Below are 22327 nucleotides of genomic sequence, written 5' to 3'. Positions count from 1 at the left end.
TTCTATAAAAGATCAAAATAAAGATGACTGTAAGTACAGTCTTATTAAAGAGAAACAAGTTATGTCATGAAGGAAGTTAATATTTTTGTTCAGTTTTCCTTATTACCTTAATAGACAATGATAAAACTTTCTTGTATATTTAAAATGATTCAATTATAAAATCTTTTAAAAATACGAGATGAGAATTGGGTTATTTTTGAAAATGTCAATATCAAAAGACTAAAAGGATATAAAGACTATTCTAGAATCTACATTAAAGGGATATGATAACCAAATGCAATGCATAATTTTTTATTCAATCCTGTACTTTTTTCCAACACAATGATACATCTGAAGTGCTTAATATGGGGCCTAGTACTTTATCATATGATTTTTTTAAAGGTTATATTTCATTTATAGTTATTATAAAATATCTGCTATACTCCCATGTTGTATAATATATCCTTGCAGCTTATTTTATACCTAATAGTTTATGTCTCTTAATCCCTCATGCCTATGTTGCCCCTCCCATCTCCTCTCCCCACTGTTTGTTCACTTTATCTGTGAGTCCACTTCTTTGTTGTTATATTCACTAGTTTGTTTTACTTTTCAGATTCCACATTTTAGTAGTATCATACAGTATATCTTTCTCTGACTTATTTCACTTAGCATAATGCTCTCCAAGTCTATCCATGTTATGGCAATTGGCAACATTTCATTCTTTTTTATGGCTAAGTAGTATTTCTTTGTATATATGTATATGTGTATATATACACATCTCCTTTATCTATTCATCTGTTGATGGACACTTAAGTTGCTGCCATACTTTGGCAATTATAAGTAATGTTGCTATGAACATCAGCACGTATGTATCTTTTCAAATCAGTGTGTTTTTTTTCTTCAGATATATATTCAAGAGTGGACTTGCCAGGTCATAAGGTAGTTCTATGTTTAGCTTTTTGAGAAACCTCCATACTGTTTTCCACAGTGGCCACACCAATTTACCTTCCCATCAACAATGGACAAAGGTTCCCTTTTCTCCACACCCTTGCCAATGTTTGTCATTTGTATTCTTTTAGATGACAGTCACTCTGACAGGTGTGAGATGATAATTTTTGATTCAATCCTGGACTGTTTTTTAAAACATCTATAAAGGTTATTTTTGGTACAAGTAGAGAAATCTAAATATGGACCAAATAGTAGAGAATATTAATGTATTGTTAAATTCCTTTGGTTGAGACAATGCTATTGTGGTTCTGTTGGACAATGTTTTTGCAACTTAGGTTCAAAAGGTTCAGGGTAAAAAATGGGTGTGTGTGTGTAGGTGTTTGTCTTTAGAGACAAGTGAGATAGAGTCAGTGTGACAGAATGTTTGTAAATGTTGAATCGAGGTAAAAGGTATGCAAGTATTCACTGTACTGTTCTTCCAACTTTTCTGTAGGCTGGAAATCGCTCAAGATAAAAATTTTGGAAAAATACATCTAGTATTCAAATCAAATTACATACACATTGGATTTGTCATTAGCTAGAGCACACACACCTTTTCTAAAGCTTCAGTTCAGTTCAGTCACTCAGTCGTGTCTGACTCTTTGTGACCCCATGAATTGCAGCACGCCAGGCCTCCCTGTCCATCACCAACTCCCGGAGTTCACTCAGACTCACGTCCATCGAGTCAGTGATGCCATCCAGCCATCTCATCCTCTGTCGTCCCCTTCTCCTCCTGCCCCCAATCCCTCCCAGCATCAGAGTCTTTTCCAAAGAGTCAACTCTTCGCATGAGGTGGCCAAAGTACTGGAGTTTCAGCTTTAGCATCATTCCTTCCAAAGAAATCCCAGGGCTGATCTCCTTCAGAATGGATGGGTTGGATCTCCTTGCAGTCCAAGGGACTCTCAAGAGTCTTCTCCAACACCACAGTTCAAAAGCATCAATTCTTTGGCGCTCAGCCTTCTTCACAGTCCAACTCTCACATCCATACATGACCACTGGAAAAACCATAGCCTTGACTAGACGGACCTTTGTTGGCAAAGTAATGTCTCTGCTTTTGAATATGCTATCTAGGTTGGTCATAACTTTTCTTCCAAGGAGTAAGCGTCTTTTAATTTCATGGCTGCAGTCACCATCTGCAGTGATTTTGGAGCCCCCCAAAATAAAGTCTGTCACTGTTTCCACTGTTTCCCCATCTATTTCCCATGAAGTGATGGGACTGGACGCCATGATCTTCGTGATTCTGAATGTTGAGCTTTAAACCAACTTTTTCACTCTCCTCTTTCACTTTCATCAAGAGGCTTTTGAGTTCCTCTTCACTTTCTGCCATAAGGGTGGTGTCATCTGCATATCTGAGGTTATTGATATTTCTAAAGCTTTATTAAGTACTTTTACCCAATCCTCTCCACTCCTGAGATAGCTGGGGGCCCTGTTGAGGACAAGTCATCCTGAAAACACAAACTGATCTGTTGCTGATTACCCCTACCACCCTTCAGGATCACTGCAATAGGTTACGAGCTAGTAAGAAGCAATAAGCAGCCAGACCAGTGCCAAAGGCATTCAACAAACATTTGTTCAGTGATGCATAAATACTTCCCATACTACTGTTTCCTTCTTCTTCCTACTTTTAGACACACCTTTTTTTTTTTTTTTTCCTCCTTTTACATTAGGGTAAGTAAGGAGGGGTAAAAGCCAATCAGCGTCTCAATAGCTTTACTTAAAAATAAAGTCACTTGGATTAATAGTAATATCATTAATCATTATTATATTAATAAATGAAATAAATAAGACAATCTGAAACAGAAAAGACACTAAAAATCAGTTTACTATTATAATTATTCTGTATCCTATTTTTCTTTCTTTTCCTGAAGTGACAGTTTCTGCAAATAATCTTCTCCTTATTGAGGCTGAGCTCAACTAAGACATGTAATAAGAACAGACTGGTAAATAGTCCTACAAAGGCTAAAAAAAACTTTTGTTTCTTCTAAGTCATGTATGGATGTGAGAGTTGGACCACAAAGAAAGCTGGGTGCTGAAGAGTTGATGCTTTTGAATTGTGGTGTTGGAGAAGACTCTTGAGAGTCCCTTGCACTGCAAGGAGATCCAACCAGTCAATCCTAAAGGAAATCAACCCTGAATATTCACTGGAAGGACTGATGGTGAAGCTGAAGCTCCAATACTTTGGCCACCTGATGCGAAGAGCTGACTTACTGGAAAAGACCCTGATGCTGGGAAAGACTGAAGGCAGGAGGAGAAAGTGATGACAGGGGATAAGATGGTTGGATGGCATTACCAACTCGATGGACATGAGTCTGAGTAAGCTCCAGGAGCTGGTGATAGACAGGGAAACCTAGCGTGCTGCGGTCCATGGGGCCGCAAAGAGTCGGACACGACTGAACTGAACTGATCATACATTATGTTCTTTCCTGTGTATTTTTCTATGCGCTACAGAAAAAATATACAAAGCAGAGGGAGTGGTGCCAAATACCAACTTCACATTTAATGCATTATGTCCAAAATGGTGTCCATTAGAAAGATACTGGCAACAGTTCAAAAAAAGTTGCCACAAGTGCTCAGATGCAAAGTCGTGTTTAACTCTTTGCGACCCCCTGGACTATAGCCCACTAGGCTCCCCTCTCTATGGGATTATCTAGGCAAGAATACTGCAGTGGGTTGCCATTTCCTCCTCCAGGGGGTCTTCCTGACCCAGGAATTGAACCTGCATTGCAGGTAGATTCTTTACCACTGTACCATCTGGGAAGCCCTCCACAAACTGTAAAACAATGAAAATACCATGACAGAAATCTGCTATAGGGCTACCAAAATACTTCTTACCTTCAAGCTACAGTATAGGTTATTACAGGCAAGATTCACTTTAAGAAACTGGGGTAAGAAAGGAGGGGTTAAAAAAAAAATTGAATGGTGTCTCCATAGCTTTACTTCAAAATGAACTCACTTGGATTAACAGTAACATCATTAATCATTATTATACTGATAAATGCACCATCCCCAACATTACTTGACGTACGTGAATGTAAGAAAATGTGTTCCAAAATGCTGATGCAAACTAAATATTTTCCAGATCAGATTTTTTTATTTAGTACCTCCTATGTCAAGTGTGGCCCCCTCAGACAACCATATACTCCTTTCCGAATTGGGAAAGGAGTACGTCAAGGCTGTATATTGTCACCCTGCTAATTTAACTTATGTGCAGTGTACATAATGTGAAATTCTGGACTGGAAGAATCGCAAGCTAGAATCAAGATTGTCAGGAGAAATATCAATAACAACAGATACACATATGACACCACCCTTATGACAGAAAGCAAAGAGGAACTGACGAGGCTCTTGATGAAGGTGAAAGAGGAGAGTAAAAAAGCTGGCCTAAAAACCAACATTCAAAACAGGAAAATAACAGCATCCGGTCCCATCACTTCATGGCAAATAGACGCGGAAACAATGGTAACAGTAACACTTTATTTTTTGGGGCTCCAAAATTACTGCAGATGGTGACTGCAGCCATGAAATTAAAAGATACTTGCTCCTTAGAAGAAAGGCTATGACAAACCTAGACAGTGTACTAAAAAGCAGAGATGTTACTTTGCTGACAAAGGTCTGTATGGTCAAAGCTATGGTTTTTCTAGTAGTAACGTACAGATGTGAGAACTGGACAATAACATGGCTGAGGGTCAAAGAATTGATACGTTCAAACTGTGGTGCTGGCGAAGATTTTTGAGTCCCTTGGACATCAAGGAGATCAAACCAGTCAAACCTAAAGGAAACAAGCCTGAATATTCATCGAAGGGTTGATGCTGAAGCTGAAGTGCCAGTATTTTGGCCACCTGATACGAACAGCCAACTCATTGGAAAAAACCTTGATGCTGGGAAAGATTGAAGGTAGGAAGAGAAGGGGACAACAGAGGACGAGATGGTTAGATGGCATCACTGACTCAATGGACGTGCATTTGAGCAAACTCTGGGAGATGGTGAAGAACAGCTAAGCCTAGCGTGCTGCAGCCCATGGGGTCGCAAAGACCCAGACATAACGAGTGACTGAGCAACAACAAATGTCAAGTGTTCCCTGGACTTTGTGGTAAATAGAGATGATCAGACCCTGACCTCAAAAGAGTTACAATTCAGTCTGGGTTAACAAATATATAAATAATTCCAATACAAGGGGATAAATGCTATGACTGAGCACTGTATGTAAGGGTTTCTATTCAAACTCAAGAAGGGACTTTTAACTGGGTAGAGGGGAAGACTGAATAGGAGGAAGTGGAATAGAAGGCATCAGCTCTAAAAGAAAACCAGTAGCAAATCTAACAGTACATGTGGTTTGGTTAACATCTGGAATTTCATGGGACTCACGAGACTGAAATAGGAGGATGTTCAATATCTAATTCTGCCAACTACAAACTTGTGTTAAATCTACTTTGTGGAGAAAGGATCAACCACAAGGATCAAACTGATGTCACATAGTGCTGTTGGACTAATTCTCCTGGTCTAATACGACAAGAGAATTCCCCTTTCCTTAGGGGTGAAGGTTGAGGGGAACAGGCCAGGTAGAAGGAAAAGTATGCCTATAGGCTGGGAGTCATAAAAGAACCTGGCATATTTTAAGGCTAATTTTTTAAAATGGATCCTCTAAGAGTAAATCAACACACACTATGTTTTATTTCTATATTCATTAAAATATATAATTAATGCAAGTGTCATGTTTTTAAGAGTATTAATAGCCTTTCAAAGTATCATTCAAAATGTTTTTATTTCAAACCTACAGGTGTATAATATTTCCGAGTGGATATTTATGATAATCACTGTATTTGATACACAGAAAACAAAAAGGCAGTTTTAAGTAAGTAAAAGATGTACACAAATTAGGCATATGTTATTTCAAGAAATTTATATACTAACTATTAAGCTTATTTTAAAATATCAGTACCCATGTACCACTGTGGACACTCAGGCAGGGGATCACTAATCCTTGTCAGGTTTACAACGACGCTAAGCAGACAGATGGACACAGCTCCTTCACAAATGACAGCGCTTCTTCAACCTTCCTCTCCTTAGTCCTCACCGCCTCTTATAAACTTATCAACAGCTGCTAACATTAGAAAGTGCTGAGTGAGAAAGCAAGGTAAACAAGATAAATATCTTCAAGGGGGAAAAAATGAATCAAGTGTCAACTTTTTGCCCCCTAACTGAAACTAGTATCTAACAAAGGAAATGGTGGTGATGAAGATACAGCAAGCTTACGAGGAAGGATATACTAAAGATGAGTTACAGTAAAAGACTTCCTCATGTCAGAAAGACAGTTTGGTCAAATATACAAAATGCTTCTTGAGAAGCGGAAAGCTAGTTCCCTTCCTCACTTTGCTAATGATCCGAGTCAAGGTCCTTACACCTAAACTGACGAGATGTAACATCACAAGATCCCGATGGTCTCTTCCAGCTTTGAAACACATCTTCAACCTTAATCTTTAAATTTACAACTTTTAACATTTTTATTGGAACAGAGAGAGGAGAGGACAGAAAATATTCTCAGCTCTACAGATAATTGCTCTGTTTTACGAAGTGTATCTTGCCAACTATTCTTGATATTTCTCTCCCATGTTAAAATTACTGTGAACTGGGTGAATCCAAGGTAACTCAGCATGGATTCTGATAGTTGATCCTCCTTAACAAATACTTGGAACTTCTTTATCACAGACATGTTTTATATTCCAACCATAAAAACCCCAAAGTAATGAAAAGCAAACAGGACTTGCTTGTTATTCTCTACAGATGTCAGTATGTCTGCACACATCTCATGAACCAATTGTTTTTTACGGTACAAGTTTTATATATTACACATACATTTTTTGCCTGGTATAACTGAGAATACTGATTGCTCAACAGACAACAGATATTTTCTCAAAATCAAATATGATATACAAACTAGTGAAATATAGGATGATCTGTTGCTACTGTTGTTTAAATGTTTCATTTAAAAACATTTCAAATGAAGCAGAAGGAAATCTTACAAAATGAAAAGTACTAACATTTTAAAAGTATATAGTATTTTAGTAAACATTAAACATAAAACACTCCAACATAAAACTAAACACCCCCCCACACACAAATGTTGATAATAAACTAAGGATTCCTAATGTTATTAATAACAGACAAATTTTTCATTTAGCTTTAAAAACAATCTTTTTCGGGGGGTATTATCAACAATTATAAGAGATTTTTAGCCTAAAAAAAGGCCAGTTTCTAGAGCAATTTCTCTTTCCTGGGGAAAATGCACAAATATGATTTTAGGACAAAACATAATGACATTTAGCTGAAATAATTAGCACCATTATTAAAAGAGGTGCTAGTTGAGAGAATCATTAACCTAATATTAAACATGCAACAAGTACATAAATACAAATTCTGTACATTCCATGGCACTAAAAGAAATAACACTTGAAAAAACAGTATCACTTGGTTTCCTGGCAATCGATACCACTATAGATCAAATTACATCACAAAAGATCTAATCTCTTCATACTTAACCCACAACTCTTCAAGGCCTTACTTTTCTGAATTATAACATTATAATTTATTGGACACAGAGCAAAGGAAACCCATCAGCCTTGAAACTGTAACAGGGAAGGGACTGTGATTGGTTCACTCCTGTATGCCCAACATCTACTCAGTGCCGAGCATACATTCAATGCTCAATAAAAACCTACTGAATGAAGGTAGATTTAAGTGTTTTATTGAATGGACTATTACCTGTCTTGCTGCTCTGACATTTTGGGTATAATGCCTGTTTTTATCATTGGAATTTGATTTCTATCTTTATTTAATATAAATTAGAGAACTCTTCTAAGAACTCTTTTTTCCAGTATTTTAATAAAAATTCCAGAAACAGCAGTCTTGCTCTCTTAGAAATAAGTAAGCAGACATGAAAGAGTACATTAAGGTGAACAAATGACCGAAAAGAGTCAAGTGAGTGGACTGTTTCTTGAAAACAGTTGCTGTTGCTAAGTCACGTCAGTCGTGTCTTCTTGAAAACAGCAGATGAGGCTAAGTCTGGAGCTACCAAGAGCCCAACAGTCATGAGTAGCAGTGCTCAGTTCAGTTCAGTTACTCCGTTGTGTCTGACTCTTTGCAAGCCCATGGACCGCAGCATACCAGGCCTCCCTGTAGCAGTGCTACCAGTCCCAGAAATCACAGGTGACAAGGGAAGGCCTTGTTGGCCAGGTATGCATCTCTATTCCATCCCTTTGGCGATGCAAAGCTAAACAAAAAAATCTGTGCTTTAAAAACAGCTGTTTCCAAGACAGAGTCATAGATCTCAGAGAGTCTCTAAATGCTGGCAGATTAATCTAAAGGTGAGTCCAAACATACCTGAGTCATAGATAACGAAGTTCTAAAATCAGTCAACAAGGCAAACTGCTTGGAGATATTAGGTGAGGAATGGGGGAACATGGAGAAAAGGAGAAAGGCAGGAAAAGCAACTAAACAGAAGCTCCATTAAAGCTCAAAATGTGACTCAAATTCGAAAAGTCCTGCTGAACCACATCTTCTGAGTCAGTTTTCTTATAGCTAGAATTAGGAACTATCTAGTAAGTATATAAGGAAATGGCAACCCACTCCAGTGTTCTTGCCTGGAGAATCCCAGGGACGGGGGAGCCTGGTGGGCTGCCGTCTCTGGAGTCGCACAGAGTCGGACATGACTGAAGCGACTTAGCAGCAGCATAAGTATATAATCAAACATGAAATTTAGATTTAAAAAAAAAGTTCCCAATTTTATGTTAGGAAGTAATATACTTTTTCCAGTTTTTCAGTTACATAAAACACAAACCCTTCCTGTATTTAACTTCCCTCAGTTGCAAAGTTTTAAAACAATTTTAGAATCTAGGTGAAATTTTCCTAAGAATCATGAAATACTTTAATCAATTTTTTAAGCTATTTTCATTTTTAATGGACACCAGAGTTTGGTTTGTCTTCATTTAATAGAGTTTATATACTTTTTAAAAACTTAATCTTTTTTTAATTCAGTAAAACAGAAGAGAATTACCTGTGTCCCCTATCACCCAAAAATAACAGCCATTAGTGTTTAGCATCAGTTTATTTAGAAAACCAAGTGCGTATATTTACACATGCTATTTTCTGAAAGGCCTCATAGCTTTTAACTTCCCAGAGAGATTAAAGAATGAAAATTAACAATAGATTTAGTGCAAGATGCCCATTTCATGGACGAGAAAACTGAGGCTCAGAGAGGCAAACTGACTTGCCCAATAAACTTATAGTTAGCAATCAACAGAACCCTGAAGAGAAATGTACTATCTCCCAAATTCCTGGTTTAATATTCTTTCAAACGCCATTTGATTTTTTATTTCCCTTAAGATATTCCTTCTCCATTCATTTATTTACCCAGTCAAACACTGTGAGCCAGGGGTCTCAGGGACACAGAGATAAAAAGAAATATTACTGTTTCTCAAGTCCAGTGGAAATACAGATACATAGATGTAAATACACCTTTTTGTTAGCTAAAATATGATCATTTCTTTACTTGGTGTACCTACAAAATGCCGTTGGGAGAATGTGGTCAGGTAAGACAAGCGTGCCTTGAAGAGAAACAGCATTTAAGGTAATCTCGAAGAATAAATCCATGTTAGCCAGAGAGATGCTTATTGAGGTTTGGGGAGGAGAGTGAGGGGACAGATGGCCCCTGAACACGGCACTGGAAGGCAGGAGGCATGGTGGAGTGGAGAAGGATGGAGATCTTGGAAGAAAGGAGTTCAGATTTTACCTACAGGAATTAAGGAGCCACCAAACATTTTTAAGCAAGGTTCAGTTCAGTTCAGTTCAGTCGCTCAGTCGTGTCCGACTCTTTGCGACCCCATGAATCGCAGCACACCAGGCCTCCCTGTCCATCACCAACTCCGGGAGTTCACTCAGACTCACGTCCATCGAGTCAGTGATGCCATCCAGCCATCTCATCCTCTGTTGTCCCCTTCTCCTCCTGCCCCCAATCCCTCCCAGCATCAGAGTCTTTTCCAATGAGTCAACTCTTCATATGAGGTGGCCAAACTACTGGAGTTTCAGCTTAAGCAAGGTTATCTCATAACTAAAATTTATATTTTACAAAGATCATTCTGGTACCCATGAGTGGCACAGAGAAACAGTAAGAACAGGACATGAACAAAACCAGAGCAGTAACAGCGGGTACAGGAGAGATATTTACGGTTAGAATTAACAGGCTACTTGATAAGAAGACAAAGTAAGGAGTCTTAAATAAATTAACTAATTGACAGATGGTGTTGCCATTGGCAGTATGGAATACCTTCATATTTTTTAGGATCTGTATTTTAAATTGCTATAATTTAAATTACTACTAAAATGCTACACGGTAGGCTTCTAATGGTAAGTTGCAGCAAGCAATTCAATTTTCAACCAAAACTGCCAATATGAGTGAGGAATGGAAAGAAGGGGGAAAAAAAGCCTAAAAATTTTGATCTGTTATGAAAGCTAGATTCTAAAAGAAGACAAAGTAGAAATTGAAAAGCACTGGCAACAGTGACTAACAAATCTTTCTGGAAAAGATTTTAACTTCAGAAACCACTTTGGAAGCCTACTGATAAAGAATGTATCATATTTATTTTTTAAATAACATATTTCTAACATAAACATCTTAAACTTAAGTGAAAGTATATCAAATGCTGTCAACTGAATTTCACAATGCACATAACTGAAACAGATACTACAAGAAAGCAAACTATACTGGAACTTAAGAAGTGAGAAGACTTTGGTGGGCACTGAAGATATTACTTATTTCCAAGAAGAAAAATAAAATCTTCAACTTAGCCCCAGAAAAAGATTCCACCTTCATGGCTAAAGATTCCTGCTTCATGGCTAAAATATTTCAATTTTGGTAAAGATTATCAAAATGAAATGCCAACTTAATTGTGTTAGCTCTTTTCTTCAGAACAAATAAACATACACCAAATCTAATGTCACCTACTACTAATATGAGCTTAAGAAAAAATTTTTACAACTCAATTGTGACTGAAAAATATTTCAATAATGAATAATAAAAATTCCTATTATAATATAATGAGAACGAGAAATACAAACTTAAAAAAGAAACTAAAACTCCCTGGAAGGAAGGTGAGAAAAAACATCTACTCCTGAAAGTGAAGCACAACTTTCTTAGCAATGCCTCCACAATGCGAAAGTCTCAGGCTGATACATCCCTTGTATCTCAATTTTCCAGGTACCTGAATGCTTACTTCTTTATATGCCCAACTTTCTTCTTCTTATTTTCTTATTTTTTAAATCAAAACCGTGGTAAAATGTATTACACATTCCTGGACTTTCTTAAACAGAACAGACTGTAACCTTTTCTGGAGTGCGGCATCAGTAAAAACAGCCTCTCGGGGGCACGCAGCACACAAAGCTGTTGCACATCACTCCATACACATGGCTTTGCTTTCAAAGCTTCCTGTCCCCTCCTTCATCCCTGAGCCACTTGTCACTTCTCACTACTGTGTTTGCCTCCGGCAGCTCATCACCGCATGTCTGGACTACTGCAAAACACTTCTAATTTGACAGGAAACCTAATATTAAAGCTTATTTGAACTATGTTTAAAAAAAAAAAAAAGACAAAACAGCTAGGACTTCCCTGGTGGCTCAGTGGTAGAGAATCCACCTTGCCAATGCAGGAGACACAGGTTTGACCTCTGATCTGGGAGGATGCCACATGCTGCGGAGCAACTAAGCCCACGCGCCACAACTTACTGAGTCTGTGCTCTAGAGCCCGTGAACCACGACTAGTGACCTCACACGCTCAGCTCCTGAAGCCCTCGCTCTCCAGAGCCCGAGTACACAGCAAGGGAAGCCACCGCAGCGAGAAGCCATGCACTTGCAACTGTAGGGCAGCCCCCCAGCTCGCCGCAACTGGAGAAAAGCGTGAGCAGCAGCGAAGACCCAGAACAGTCAAAAATAAAAGCAATTCAATACATAAAATAAACACAAACTAAAACACAAACGAGTGAAGTGCATGATCTTGAGTGCATGTGGAATATGAGGGTGTTTTGAAATGGTTTAATCTTATATATTTTACTTCTCATTTCTCTTTGGTATTTCAAATAAAAAAAACTTCTGGGAAAACTGAACTCCACAGACAGGAAAATCATTACTGAACCAAATCTTCCTGAATATAATAATTCTTATTAAAAGCAACAATTTTTCATCTTTGCACTCAAATTCAAATAAAATCCATGTTATATGCTTTTTGAGCAGTAAGCACGAAGCTATGGAATACCTTGATGTCTGCTATTTAGGTTACATTACGGTTGAAATTCTTTCCTCAAATTATTAAAACAACATTTACTTTTCTAGTATTGTTATTGGTTTCAAATTTTAAGCTAACAGGATTATTATGTTGCATAAAGCTGTCCCTACCTACTATGATTTCACTAGAATACACCTCACTGATACACAAAAGGTACTTCTTTCATGCCAAATTACATTCATTCTAATAGCAAATGGTCAGGTAATTACAAGTCAGATGAACTCATATGCCTAGTTCACAAAGGAGACACATATACTAGATTATAAAGAAATTTTTATTTCAAAATTAATCTTTCAGAGTCCCTATTTTTCACGTACTTTCAACTGAATTTTGGAATTCTTTTTTCCCTTTTTTTGGCCTTGCCCCGTGGTATGCAGAATCTTAGTTCCCAGCCCAGGGATGGAACTGCTGCCCCTTGTACTGGGGGCACAGAGTCTTAACCACTGGATTGCCAAGGAAGTCCTGGGAATTATTTTATTTTTTTAACTGTAAAACTTATAAATAGATTCTACATTTTCTAATTGAACAAGTCACAGTAGATCAGAAACTGTAAATCATATATTCAAATCACAAATAACTAAAATTTATTTATAAGATATTTACTCCACATTCAAATGAGCTAGAATTGTGTATTTTAGAGGAAAAAAAGGACACGAGTTTTAATATAAACCTTAGTATATTATGTAATATATAATGTATAATTTTAATTCATGTATAACTACCCACTTAATACCAAAGAAAAAAAAAAGAGGCAAAAATAAGTTAAGGATTTACAAATTAATGTGATTTTTATGTGATTTATATATAGTCTAGCAGGACCAACTTTAGGGCTCTTTAACAAAAAAGCAATGAAATCATGCAAATACTTCTGACAAAATATTTCCAGAAGACTATCCACAATTAAACAGAAACAAAACAAGTTCACAATATTAGTGAGATCACAGCATTAAATGTCACTTCTAGGAATAAGAATTAACATGAAACTCGACACTAAGGTATTTCTGTTAAAACTCTCCTTGCAAAAAAAAAAAAATCCATTTTAGTATTTTCTAAAGACAAAACAAGGAAACTTAGTAACAAGTAAGGTATATTGCACAAGTGTCAAATTTTAAAACGTGCCTAAAAGGGTTCCTGGTTCTAAGTTCTAACTCTCTTGATAGGATCACAGTTCTTAAAAGGACCAACTCTGTCCCAGCTCTAGGAGGGCAGAACCAGGGGGCATGCCCTGAATAGTGGTCAGGGGGGCTGACATTAACCATAAAAGAAACACTGAAGAATTCTAACAAGGTGGGGGGGGGGGGGGGGGGGGGGGAGGGGCGGTGTTAAACATCTGGATAAGTTATTTGGAGCAGCTGTGAGATCTCACTCTCTTTAATAATAAATAGAACAGACTCCTACCTGCTGTGGAAAGGTTGTTAAGTAATGCTATTTAAAATCAAAACTGGTGAACTTTTCAAAATCCAATCCAGCCAAGACACCAAGAATTAATACACATCTACACCTAGCACAACTTTCTGGAAAGCAGTACCTTTAAGTCACTGGAAGATTATCTAAAAAAGTGGCTTTCTGTGCAGTGTTATGCATTCTACTAGACATCTGAGTCTTTTCTATCTGCATTCTCCTTGGTGCTACTGAACCAGAAGTTAACTGCTTTTACTTTCCAAATTTTAATTTTTAAACCAAATCCTAATTATAGCATGAGCCCAAATTACTAAACTGATTTACCTAACTGCATGACCTTGGGAAGTCACTTCTTGTAAAACTAGAGGCTTGCACTAAGATCCACCAGAATGTAACCTCTACATTCTGTTCCCAGCCCCGGAACCTGGAAGGATTAAATGCTTACCAAATGAGAGGACTGTTCCCGTTACCAAATGACAAATACAAAATAAATGCAATCATTTTTTTCTTTTTTAACAATTGGATTTTGATCTGTATATTCCCAAATATTTTTAAGAGGACACTGAAACTGAAATTTCCTATTGGGCCAATACAAATTTATATAATTTCAGCCAAGGACCTCATTTTAAAGAAATAAAACAAGTAGATTATACAAGAGCTGACAATCTTCACCTTGTTTATTACACTTTCTTTTCTCCAACCTTTAACTGTGTCCTGTCCCTTTTTCATTTGAAAGGCAGGCAGCTGATAGGGAGAGAGTGCAATGGACTTGGAGTGAGCGGGCCTGGATCCTAGTCCCATCTCTTTCATGAACTGACTCTGTGGGGACATGTCACTTCCCCTTTGGGGCTTGCCCGCTTGTGTATGTAAAACCAAGGAGACAAACTAAGCATTAATTTCTGAAGTCTTCTTTAAAAAGGTAGGATTCTCCCTTCATTCTATCCATTATCCTATTCCCAATGCCTTGATTCAGCCCTTGCAAGCCACATCTTTCTAGCTTGTACAGGAACCTCAAATTTGTCTCATTCCCTTTTTATTTTTCCTTTTTATCTTAAAATGAATTCAATTTTAAACCATGAGTTGAGTAGAATGAAAAACACACTGTCTTTGAAGTCAGAGAGACCAGTTTCAAATTCAGATTTTGCCACTAGCTAAGCACAGCTCTAAAATAGTGATGTTATTAACTACCTCACTGGGGATTAAGTACAATGTATAAAGCACCTAACAGCACCTGACACCGTATAGATGTTCAACAATGATCAGCGCTTCTCCCTATTTCCCAAGATCAAATGCCTCAGGTTTCCGTTGTCGACAAGGATGACCAACAAGCTGCACAAGCGGCATGCAAGTAGATTTGTAAAACTACAGAGGCAACAACTGGATTAAATATTCTCACCAGGTTCCCATGAGCCTATATCCTTGTCAGTCTTCTTCTGGGTAAAGCATCCTCAGGCAGCAGTAGCAACCCCCACTTCCCACTCTGACCTTGCAAAATTAAATGGTAGAGCCAAATCCACAAGTCAAGAGGAAATGAAAACTTGACAGGGGTCTTCAGAAAGTCATAGATTCTCTAGATTTTATGTGAAAGCAGACTCCTCAGCCTGTCATTCACGTGAAAGGAAGCCAAAAATTCTTAGTGTTTAAATGTTCAGGCAGGGCAGCTAATGTGAGTATTTCAACATACATTAGTACAGTTAATGTTAAAGTACCATCAAGCATTATAATTTATTTTGATTTTGCAATTCCAGGAAATTAAAAGGCATGATAAAAGAAAAAAAAAGTAAATTTTTTTCACAAAATGAGGATACGCTGAACTTTGAAGAACTATAAAAGCAGCTTCAGAAAAAGCAGTGGCTTTCTTCTTGATTTCAAAACTGGGTCAAAACTAAAAGGAACAAGAAGAGTGATGGGGGCTTGCAAACAGAAGCTCATTTCTTAAAGTGATTTAAGTACAGTTATTTAACAGACTGGTTCCAAATAGGAAAAGGAGTTCGTCAAGGCTGTATATTGTCACCCTGTTTATTTAACTTATATGCAGAGTACATCATGAGAAACGCTGGGCTGGAAGAAACACAAACTGGAATCAAGATTGCCCAGAGAAATATCAATAACCTCAGATATGCAGATGACACCACCCTTATGGCAGAAAGTGAAGAGGAACTCAAAAGCCTCTTGATGAAAGTGAAAGTGGAGAGTGAAAAAGTTGGCTTAAAGATCAACATTCAGAAAACGAAGATCATGGCATCTGGTCCCATCACTTCATGGGAAATAGATGGGGAAACAGTGGAAACAGTGTCAGACTTTATTTTTCGGGGCTCCAAAATCACTGCAGATGGTGACTGCAGCCATGAAATTAAAAGACGCTTACTCCTTGGAAGAAAAGTTATGACCAACCTAGATAGCATATTCAAAAGCAGAGACATTGCTTTGCCAACAAAGGACCGTCTAGTCAAGGCTATGGTTTTTCCTGTGGTCATGTATGGATGTGAGAGTTGGACTGTGAAGAAGGCTGAGCGCCAAAGAATTGATGCTTTTGAACTGTGGTGTTGGAGAAGACTCTTGAGAGTCCCTTGGACTGCAAGGAGATCCAACCCGTCCATTCTGAAGGAGATCAGCCCTGGGATTTCTTTGGAAGGAGTGATGCTGAAGCTGAAACTCCAGTCCTTTGGCCACCTCATGTGAAGAGTTGACTCATTGGAAAAGATTCTGATGCTGGGAGGGATTGGGGGCAGGAGGAGAAGGGAGTGACAGAGGATGAGATGGCTGGATGGCATCACTGACTCGATGGACGTGAGTCTGAGTGAACTCCGGGAGTTGGTGATGGACAGGGAGGCCTGGCGTGCTGCGATTCATGGGATTGCAAAGAGTCGGACACGACTGAGCGACTGATCTGATCTGATTTAATTATATGGGACCTTTCCCCCAAAGTAGGAATAATTACAACCTTTACTTCCATACACTAGTCAATGATACAGCTGAGTTACTGGGTAACAAGAGGGCAATCAATCAAGTGTGTGGAAGTCTGGAAACCAAAGAGATCTTGGGAAGAAATCTAGTTTTTTGAAGTGCTACTTTCTTTCCCAAGCTACTTCAGCCCATGCTGCCAAAGCATGTGACTAAAAAGACAGAATATTATTTATGAAAAAATCCTTTCAGGAGGCTTAGCTACATTAAGAATTATCCAAATTCACATCTCTACTTAAAAACTCAAACCACTAGGGTAAGCCAACCTACTCTACTGGACCTTTGAAATGTACTATGCAGCAAATCGGACCAAAACCCCTATCATGAGCTGTCATTTTTCTGCAAAGGAATTATTCACCAACACTGTTGCTTCTGGTTGATCCTTTTTTAAAAAAAATGAGAGGTAAAGTCTGTTTTCTCCCTCATGTTCTTTGCTCACATCTCAAACTAAACAGAAGGAATCGTCTCCATCCACACTTGAGTGAGATCTCTGATCAAAGCCATTCACCTAGATGGCCCTTTCTCCTTAACAGACTCCTGCAGCCCCTTTATTTCCCACCCTGTCCCTGTCCCTCTGCAGAGCACCCTGATTGCTACAACCCCTTTCTCCCGTCTAGCTTTCCCTCATTTCGGACTTAATCAATGACCAGTACCCAGACTTGGTCCCAGCTTCATATTCCAACTCCAGTCCCATCACTGCCGAGCCCTTTCTCAGCTCTGACTCCTGTCCTGGCCTCTTATCTCTAACCTTTCTCAGTCTAATCCCCATGGCTTTAATACCTGATTTTATCGATGACGCCCCAATCCACATCTCATATCAATTACTGTCATTCCTGGCCTCTGCCCAGTCCCTCTTCATTTTAGACCCCGACCAATCTCTTTTTTCTGGTCCTTGGCTAAAACCCAAATCCCATCGTAACCTCAAGTCCTCCTCTGACCCAGCAAAGGCCTTTCTTTACCCTGGCTGGCCCATCCCACTTTTTCTCTGACTCTGAACCTGGTGCCTTCCCCGACTCCTTCACTGAAACCCTGGGCCACGAAATCTTGGGTCCTTGCCTAGTCTACTAGTACCCCATTTCTGACTGCCTGATAACACGCGCCATCCCCCATCACACTCTCCAGGGCAATGTGCCATCTTCCCCCATCTCGGGGATGCCAGCTTTGGACCCTCCTCCCCATCCCCTTCCCGGGCCTGCCCCGCTGGTGACCTCAGCTCAAAGCCCGAGAGACCCCTCCCCACCCTGCCGCGCAGCCCTGCCCCGCATCCCCAATTCAATTTCATCAGCCCTTACCCTACGGGCTCCACTCCCTACCTGACCGCAGTCCGGTGACCTCCGTCCTGACGAGCCCGGTGCTCCATTTGCCCTTTCTCCGTGCCTCCCCTGCTCCACACGCTCCCCGCACTTAAAGCCCAGTGGGGTGTGTCCCCTCCCCACGGAACTCTAGCCCGCTGGCCTCTCCCACGGGGGTCACGGGTCGCCCCTCCTCACCTCGGCGTCCACCACCTCGTGGTACGCGGGCGGGGGGTCGAACCCGCCGCCGCCTCCGGTGCTCCCGCCGCGGGAGGGGCCGTCGCCGCCGCCGCCGCCGCCGCCGTCGCCCCGCGAGCCCCCGCCGGGCCCGGGGCTGGGGCCGCCACCGCTGTCCATCGGCTCGTAGCCGCCGTAGTCGAGGCCCGGCCGCTCGTTGGTGAGCAGCGCCACGGCTTCGTTGATGTCGTTCTTGGCCAGGCGCAGGGCCTTGCGTATGGTGGCGGGGTCCGAGAAGCCCATGCACAGCAGCGTGGTCATGTGCTGCTCCTCCTCCGATTCCATGGCTCCGGCCTCCGGGCCCCGCCGGCCGGCGAGCAGCGAAGCTGCGGGTCCGGGGCCTGGCGGGCCCAGCGGCGCTGCCTCTGCGCCGTCCCCGCGCCCGGGCAGGCCCTTGCGCTCCTGGGCTGCGCGCTCCGCGGCCGCCGGGCCAGGTTGGGCGCGGGCGTGGGCACCGCGAGCCGAGCTACGGCACTGGGGCGCTCAAGAGCGGCGGCGGCCCGGCCCAGCCCTGCGCGCCGCCATGTTGGCCTCCTCCTCCGCCTCCGCCTCCTCCGGCCCGCGGGGCCGCGCCTCCTCTCCCGGAAGCCGCACGAGCCGCCGCCGGGCCCGCAGGTCACGGGTGAGGGTTGGGGGCTGATTTTTCTTTCTTTCTTTCGTTTTTTTTTTTTTTAAAAAAACAGAGGCAACAGGGAGGGGCCGTGCCGCGCAGCGTCTAGGTCGAAAGGGCCGCCATGAGGCCCAGGCGGAGGCGATGGAGGGTTCGCCGCCGCCGCCGCCCGCCCATTCCTCCGGCAACAGGTTCCCCCGGGATCGGGAGGGGCGGGAGTGAAGTACAGCTCGCGGCGCGGAACATCCCCGAGCCGGCGATCCTGCCCTGCGCTGACGGCTGTTCCCTGCGAACCTCCCCGGAGTCCCCGCCGGACTCCCGCTCCCGGACTCGCTCGCCCCGGCGCGGCCCGGAACGCACTCCATCCTAAACGCAGTGCGGTTGGCCGCTGCTGTAACCCACCCCGAACCCGGTCTGGTAGGGACTGCGGTCCTGAAGGAAATTCTTCAGCCACGCTGCCTGAAATACCCTTCAGCGCCCACTTAAATTCATGCCCCAAACCGGGCAAATCGACCCACTCGGGCTGAAATGCACCCTACTCTCGACCTAAATCCTCCCAACTTTCGCTGAAATCACCCTTAACTGGTTTAAATGAATTCCCAGACCTCGTTGAATTTGCCTTCCATCCTTGACTGACCACCACCTACGTACCCCAGGCTAACCTGAGTGGACTCTACCAAACACATGCCAGAGCCCCCTGAGAGTCTGAAACATATTTTTACAATCCGAACTCTAAGTCCCAGTGCTCTCTGTGAAAGCCTCCCAAAACTCCTGACTGCATCACCCTCCTTCATCATCCTTGACTCATCCCAGCACCTTGGACCTCTGTTCCCCTCCTGCTACCCACCCACCCACGTTTTACTGCACTCTAGCTCAGGATTCTGGCTATGTTTCTGCCTTTTGAGGGGGAACTGCGCCCCCTCTTTTCTATACCCGTTGCGGGAGGCGACCGCACCCCTGTTGATTTCCACCTTTGAGCATTCCCCTTCCCCTTCAGAGACTGCTTCCTTGCTTTCTCTTTCCACTTTTAGCATTAGTACCCAGGGGGCATATCTTTAGGCCATTGACTTTACCATCTAAGCCCTGGGCCTTGCTATTTCCCCGCTTCAATTTCCTTTAATTCACGCTTCTAAGTTATTTCCCTACCCTCTCCCAAGATCCTGATACTTTCCCCTTATCTCACTACATGCTAAATTAGTCCATCTCCTAATAGGCTGACCCTGGTTTCTTCCTGAACCGTGAAGTCCATCATCTATCTAACCTTTGTCTTTCTATCAAATCCTTCCTGTTGCCAACCCAGGCACTCACTAAAATCCCCATTTACCCCAAATCTCAAATTAGGGGTGGTACCCAGAAATTTTCTCTGCATTCTATTAGGATCCTTTTCCCTGGACCATGAGCCTTACTTGCTGTCTACATTTTTAAACACCAGCAAATTGATTTACAGGGTGAATTTGTCATTGTTAATTAACATGTAAATGAAGTAACTGTGTTTCTTGTGCTGGTTAGACTAGATTATTGACCAAAGACTAGGACTGATACGCAAAGGAAGTAAAGTTTTCTAAATGTGTTAATGAAAATAACAAAACTCCTCTCTTCCATTTCTGAGCAACAACAAAAAAGAACTGGCTAAGGAAGAATGCCTATAATTGGATCAGATCACAATGTGTATATTGAAATAAAATGTTATTAAGTGTTATCAACTTCCAGGGATTCAATGACATTTTAGATATTTATCTGTGGTATATGAAGAACAAAAGTAATCTGAATCAACCTAATCAACCTGTCATAGAGTACCTTCCAAAGGTATTTAATTTTTGCAACAAATATATACTTAGTATATGTCAGGTGCTAGGAGAAGGCAATGGCACCCTACTCCAGTACTGTTGCCTGGCAAATCTCATGGATGGAGGAGCCTGGTAGGCTGCAGTCTATGGGGTCGCTGAGGGTTGGGCACGACTGAGAGACTTCACTTTCACTTTTCACTTTCATGCATTGGAGAAGGAAATGGCAACCCACTCCAGTGTTCTTGCCTGGAGAATCCCAGGGACGGGGGAGCCTGGTGGGCTGCCGTCTGTGGGGTTGCACAGAGTTCGACATGACTGAAGCAACTTAGCAGCAGCAGCAGCAGGTACTGTTCTTGGCTTTCAACAGTAGATAAAATGTGATGATGGTAAGGGGATCATATTCAATTTTGCCCTATGTTTAAAGAGTTAAATCAATGACCAAATTAAGAAATAAGTTATAAAGGGAGAGAAAGTTGCAGGTGAAGAAAAAAATTGTTTGCCACTGAAATTCGAAATAGAACTCAAGAGGTAATGAGACAGAGCCAACCAATTCAGATGGCACATAAAAAGACTCATCAACAGTGGCAGGGTTATAGAACATGACAGAGGAAGCTGTGCTGAACTGAGAAGAGGAAGCAGAGAAAAAGTCTGTGATAAAAACTGGAAAAGAGCCACAGAAGGCTACAAGAAACAAAGAAGGCCATTTCTGAACCCGATTGTGGAGTGAGTGAAAAGCCAGAGTGTCATTTGAGGATGCTAGTAGTATAAGCACACTTTTTTTGCATGTAAGAAAGCAAGTAAAAACATTAAACTCTGTTGAATTAGGATAGGAGGAGAGGGACCTGTGGTATGAATATTCATACATTCACTTACATTTTTATTTTTATTGCAGTAATATCTTGAAAATGATAAAGGACCCTCCAAGATAAATATTTAATTCACATTTATCCTTATTTAGAAACTTTTAGAAGAAAAAGAAATAGCTTGGTCTGGAAGAGAAGTATAATGAACTGTCTTGAAGATAATATATGAGGGGTTTCTTGTAATAATTAATAAGTAATTAAAAAAAAGTTATTGAATGTCAGTTTTGAGCCAGGCCAAGGACTTAGGGAGACAAATGTGAGCAAAATACACATAGTTTCTGCCTGTTTAGAACTTTAAAGGCTTTACAGAGAGACAAACAGTAATCATAAAATGTGATAAGTGCTTTGATTGGAGAATTTCAGAAAGTAAGGAGCAAATTTCTTGCCCTCTATGGGCATAAATGACCAAATCTAGGAAATCTAGAAAGTTTTCCAAGGGAAATGTTATTTAAACAATAATGTGATAGAAAGTAGGAAAGCCAGGAAAAGGAGTGTAAGATGAGGAGAGAGTTAGAAGGAATAGGAACAGCATATGCAAAGGACCTGCAATGGGTAAGAGGGAAACAATTTGGGGGAACCTATTGGAAGGAATGATGCTAAAGCTGAAACTCCAGTACTTTGGCCACCTCATGTGAAGACTTGACTCATTGGAAAAGACTCTGATGCTGGGAGGGATTGGGGGCAGGAGGAGAAGGGGACAACAGAGGATGAGATGGCTGGATGGCATCACTGACTCAATGGACGTGAGTCTGAGTGAACTCCGGGAGTTGGTGATGGACAGGGAGGCCTGGCATGCTGTGATTCATGGGGTCGCAAAGAGTCGGACATGACTGAACACTGAATTGAACTGAACTGATGGCTGGTTCATGTTGAGATTT

The 22327-nt window shown here is 41.2% G+C and overlaps 1 protein-coding gene across 3 annotated transcripts in view; it reads right to left on the bottom strand.

The window, feature by feature from the left end:
* Nucleotides 1–18693, bottom strand: part of USP24 (ubiquitin specific peptidase 24) — a 153474-nt gene extending 134781 nt beyond the window's left edge. For all 3 annotated transcript variants that reach the window (XM_025288649.3, XM_006049602.4, XM_025288650.3), the window contains exon 1: nucleotides 18151–18693. In XM_025288649.3, coding sequence (XP_025144434.2) covers nucleotides 18151–18474 — 324 coding nt within the window. In that variant the 5' untranslated portion in view covers nucleotides 18475–18693. The remainder of the gene's footprint in view (nucleotides 1–18150) is intronic.
* Between the last annotated feature and the right edge of the window lie 3634 nt (nucleotides 18694–22327).

Source organism: Bubalus bubalis, chromosome 6, assembly GCF_019923935.1.
Source record: "Bubalus bubalis isolate 160015118507 breed Murrah chromosome 6, NDDB_SH_1, whole genome shotgun sequence".
Lineage (NCBI taxonomy): Eukaryota > Metazoa > Chordata > Mammalia > Artiodactyla > Bovidae > Bubalus > Bubalus bubalis.
Note: the sequence above shows the minus strand (reverse complement) of the source record. Positions and strands in the feature narration are given on the sequence as shown.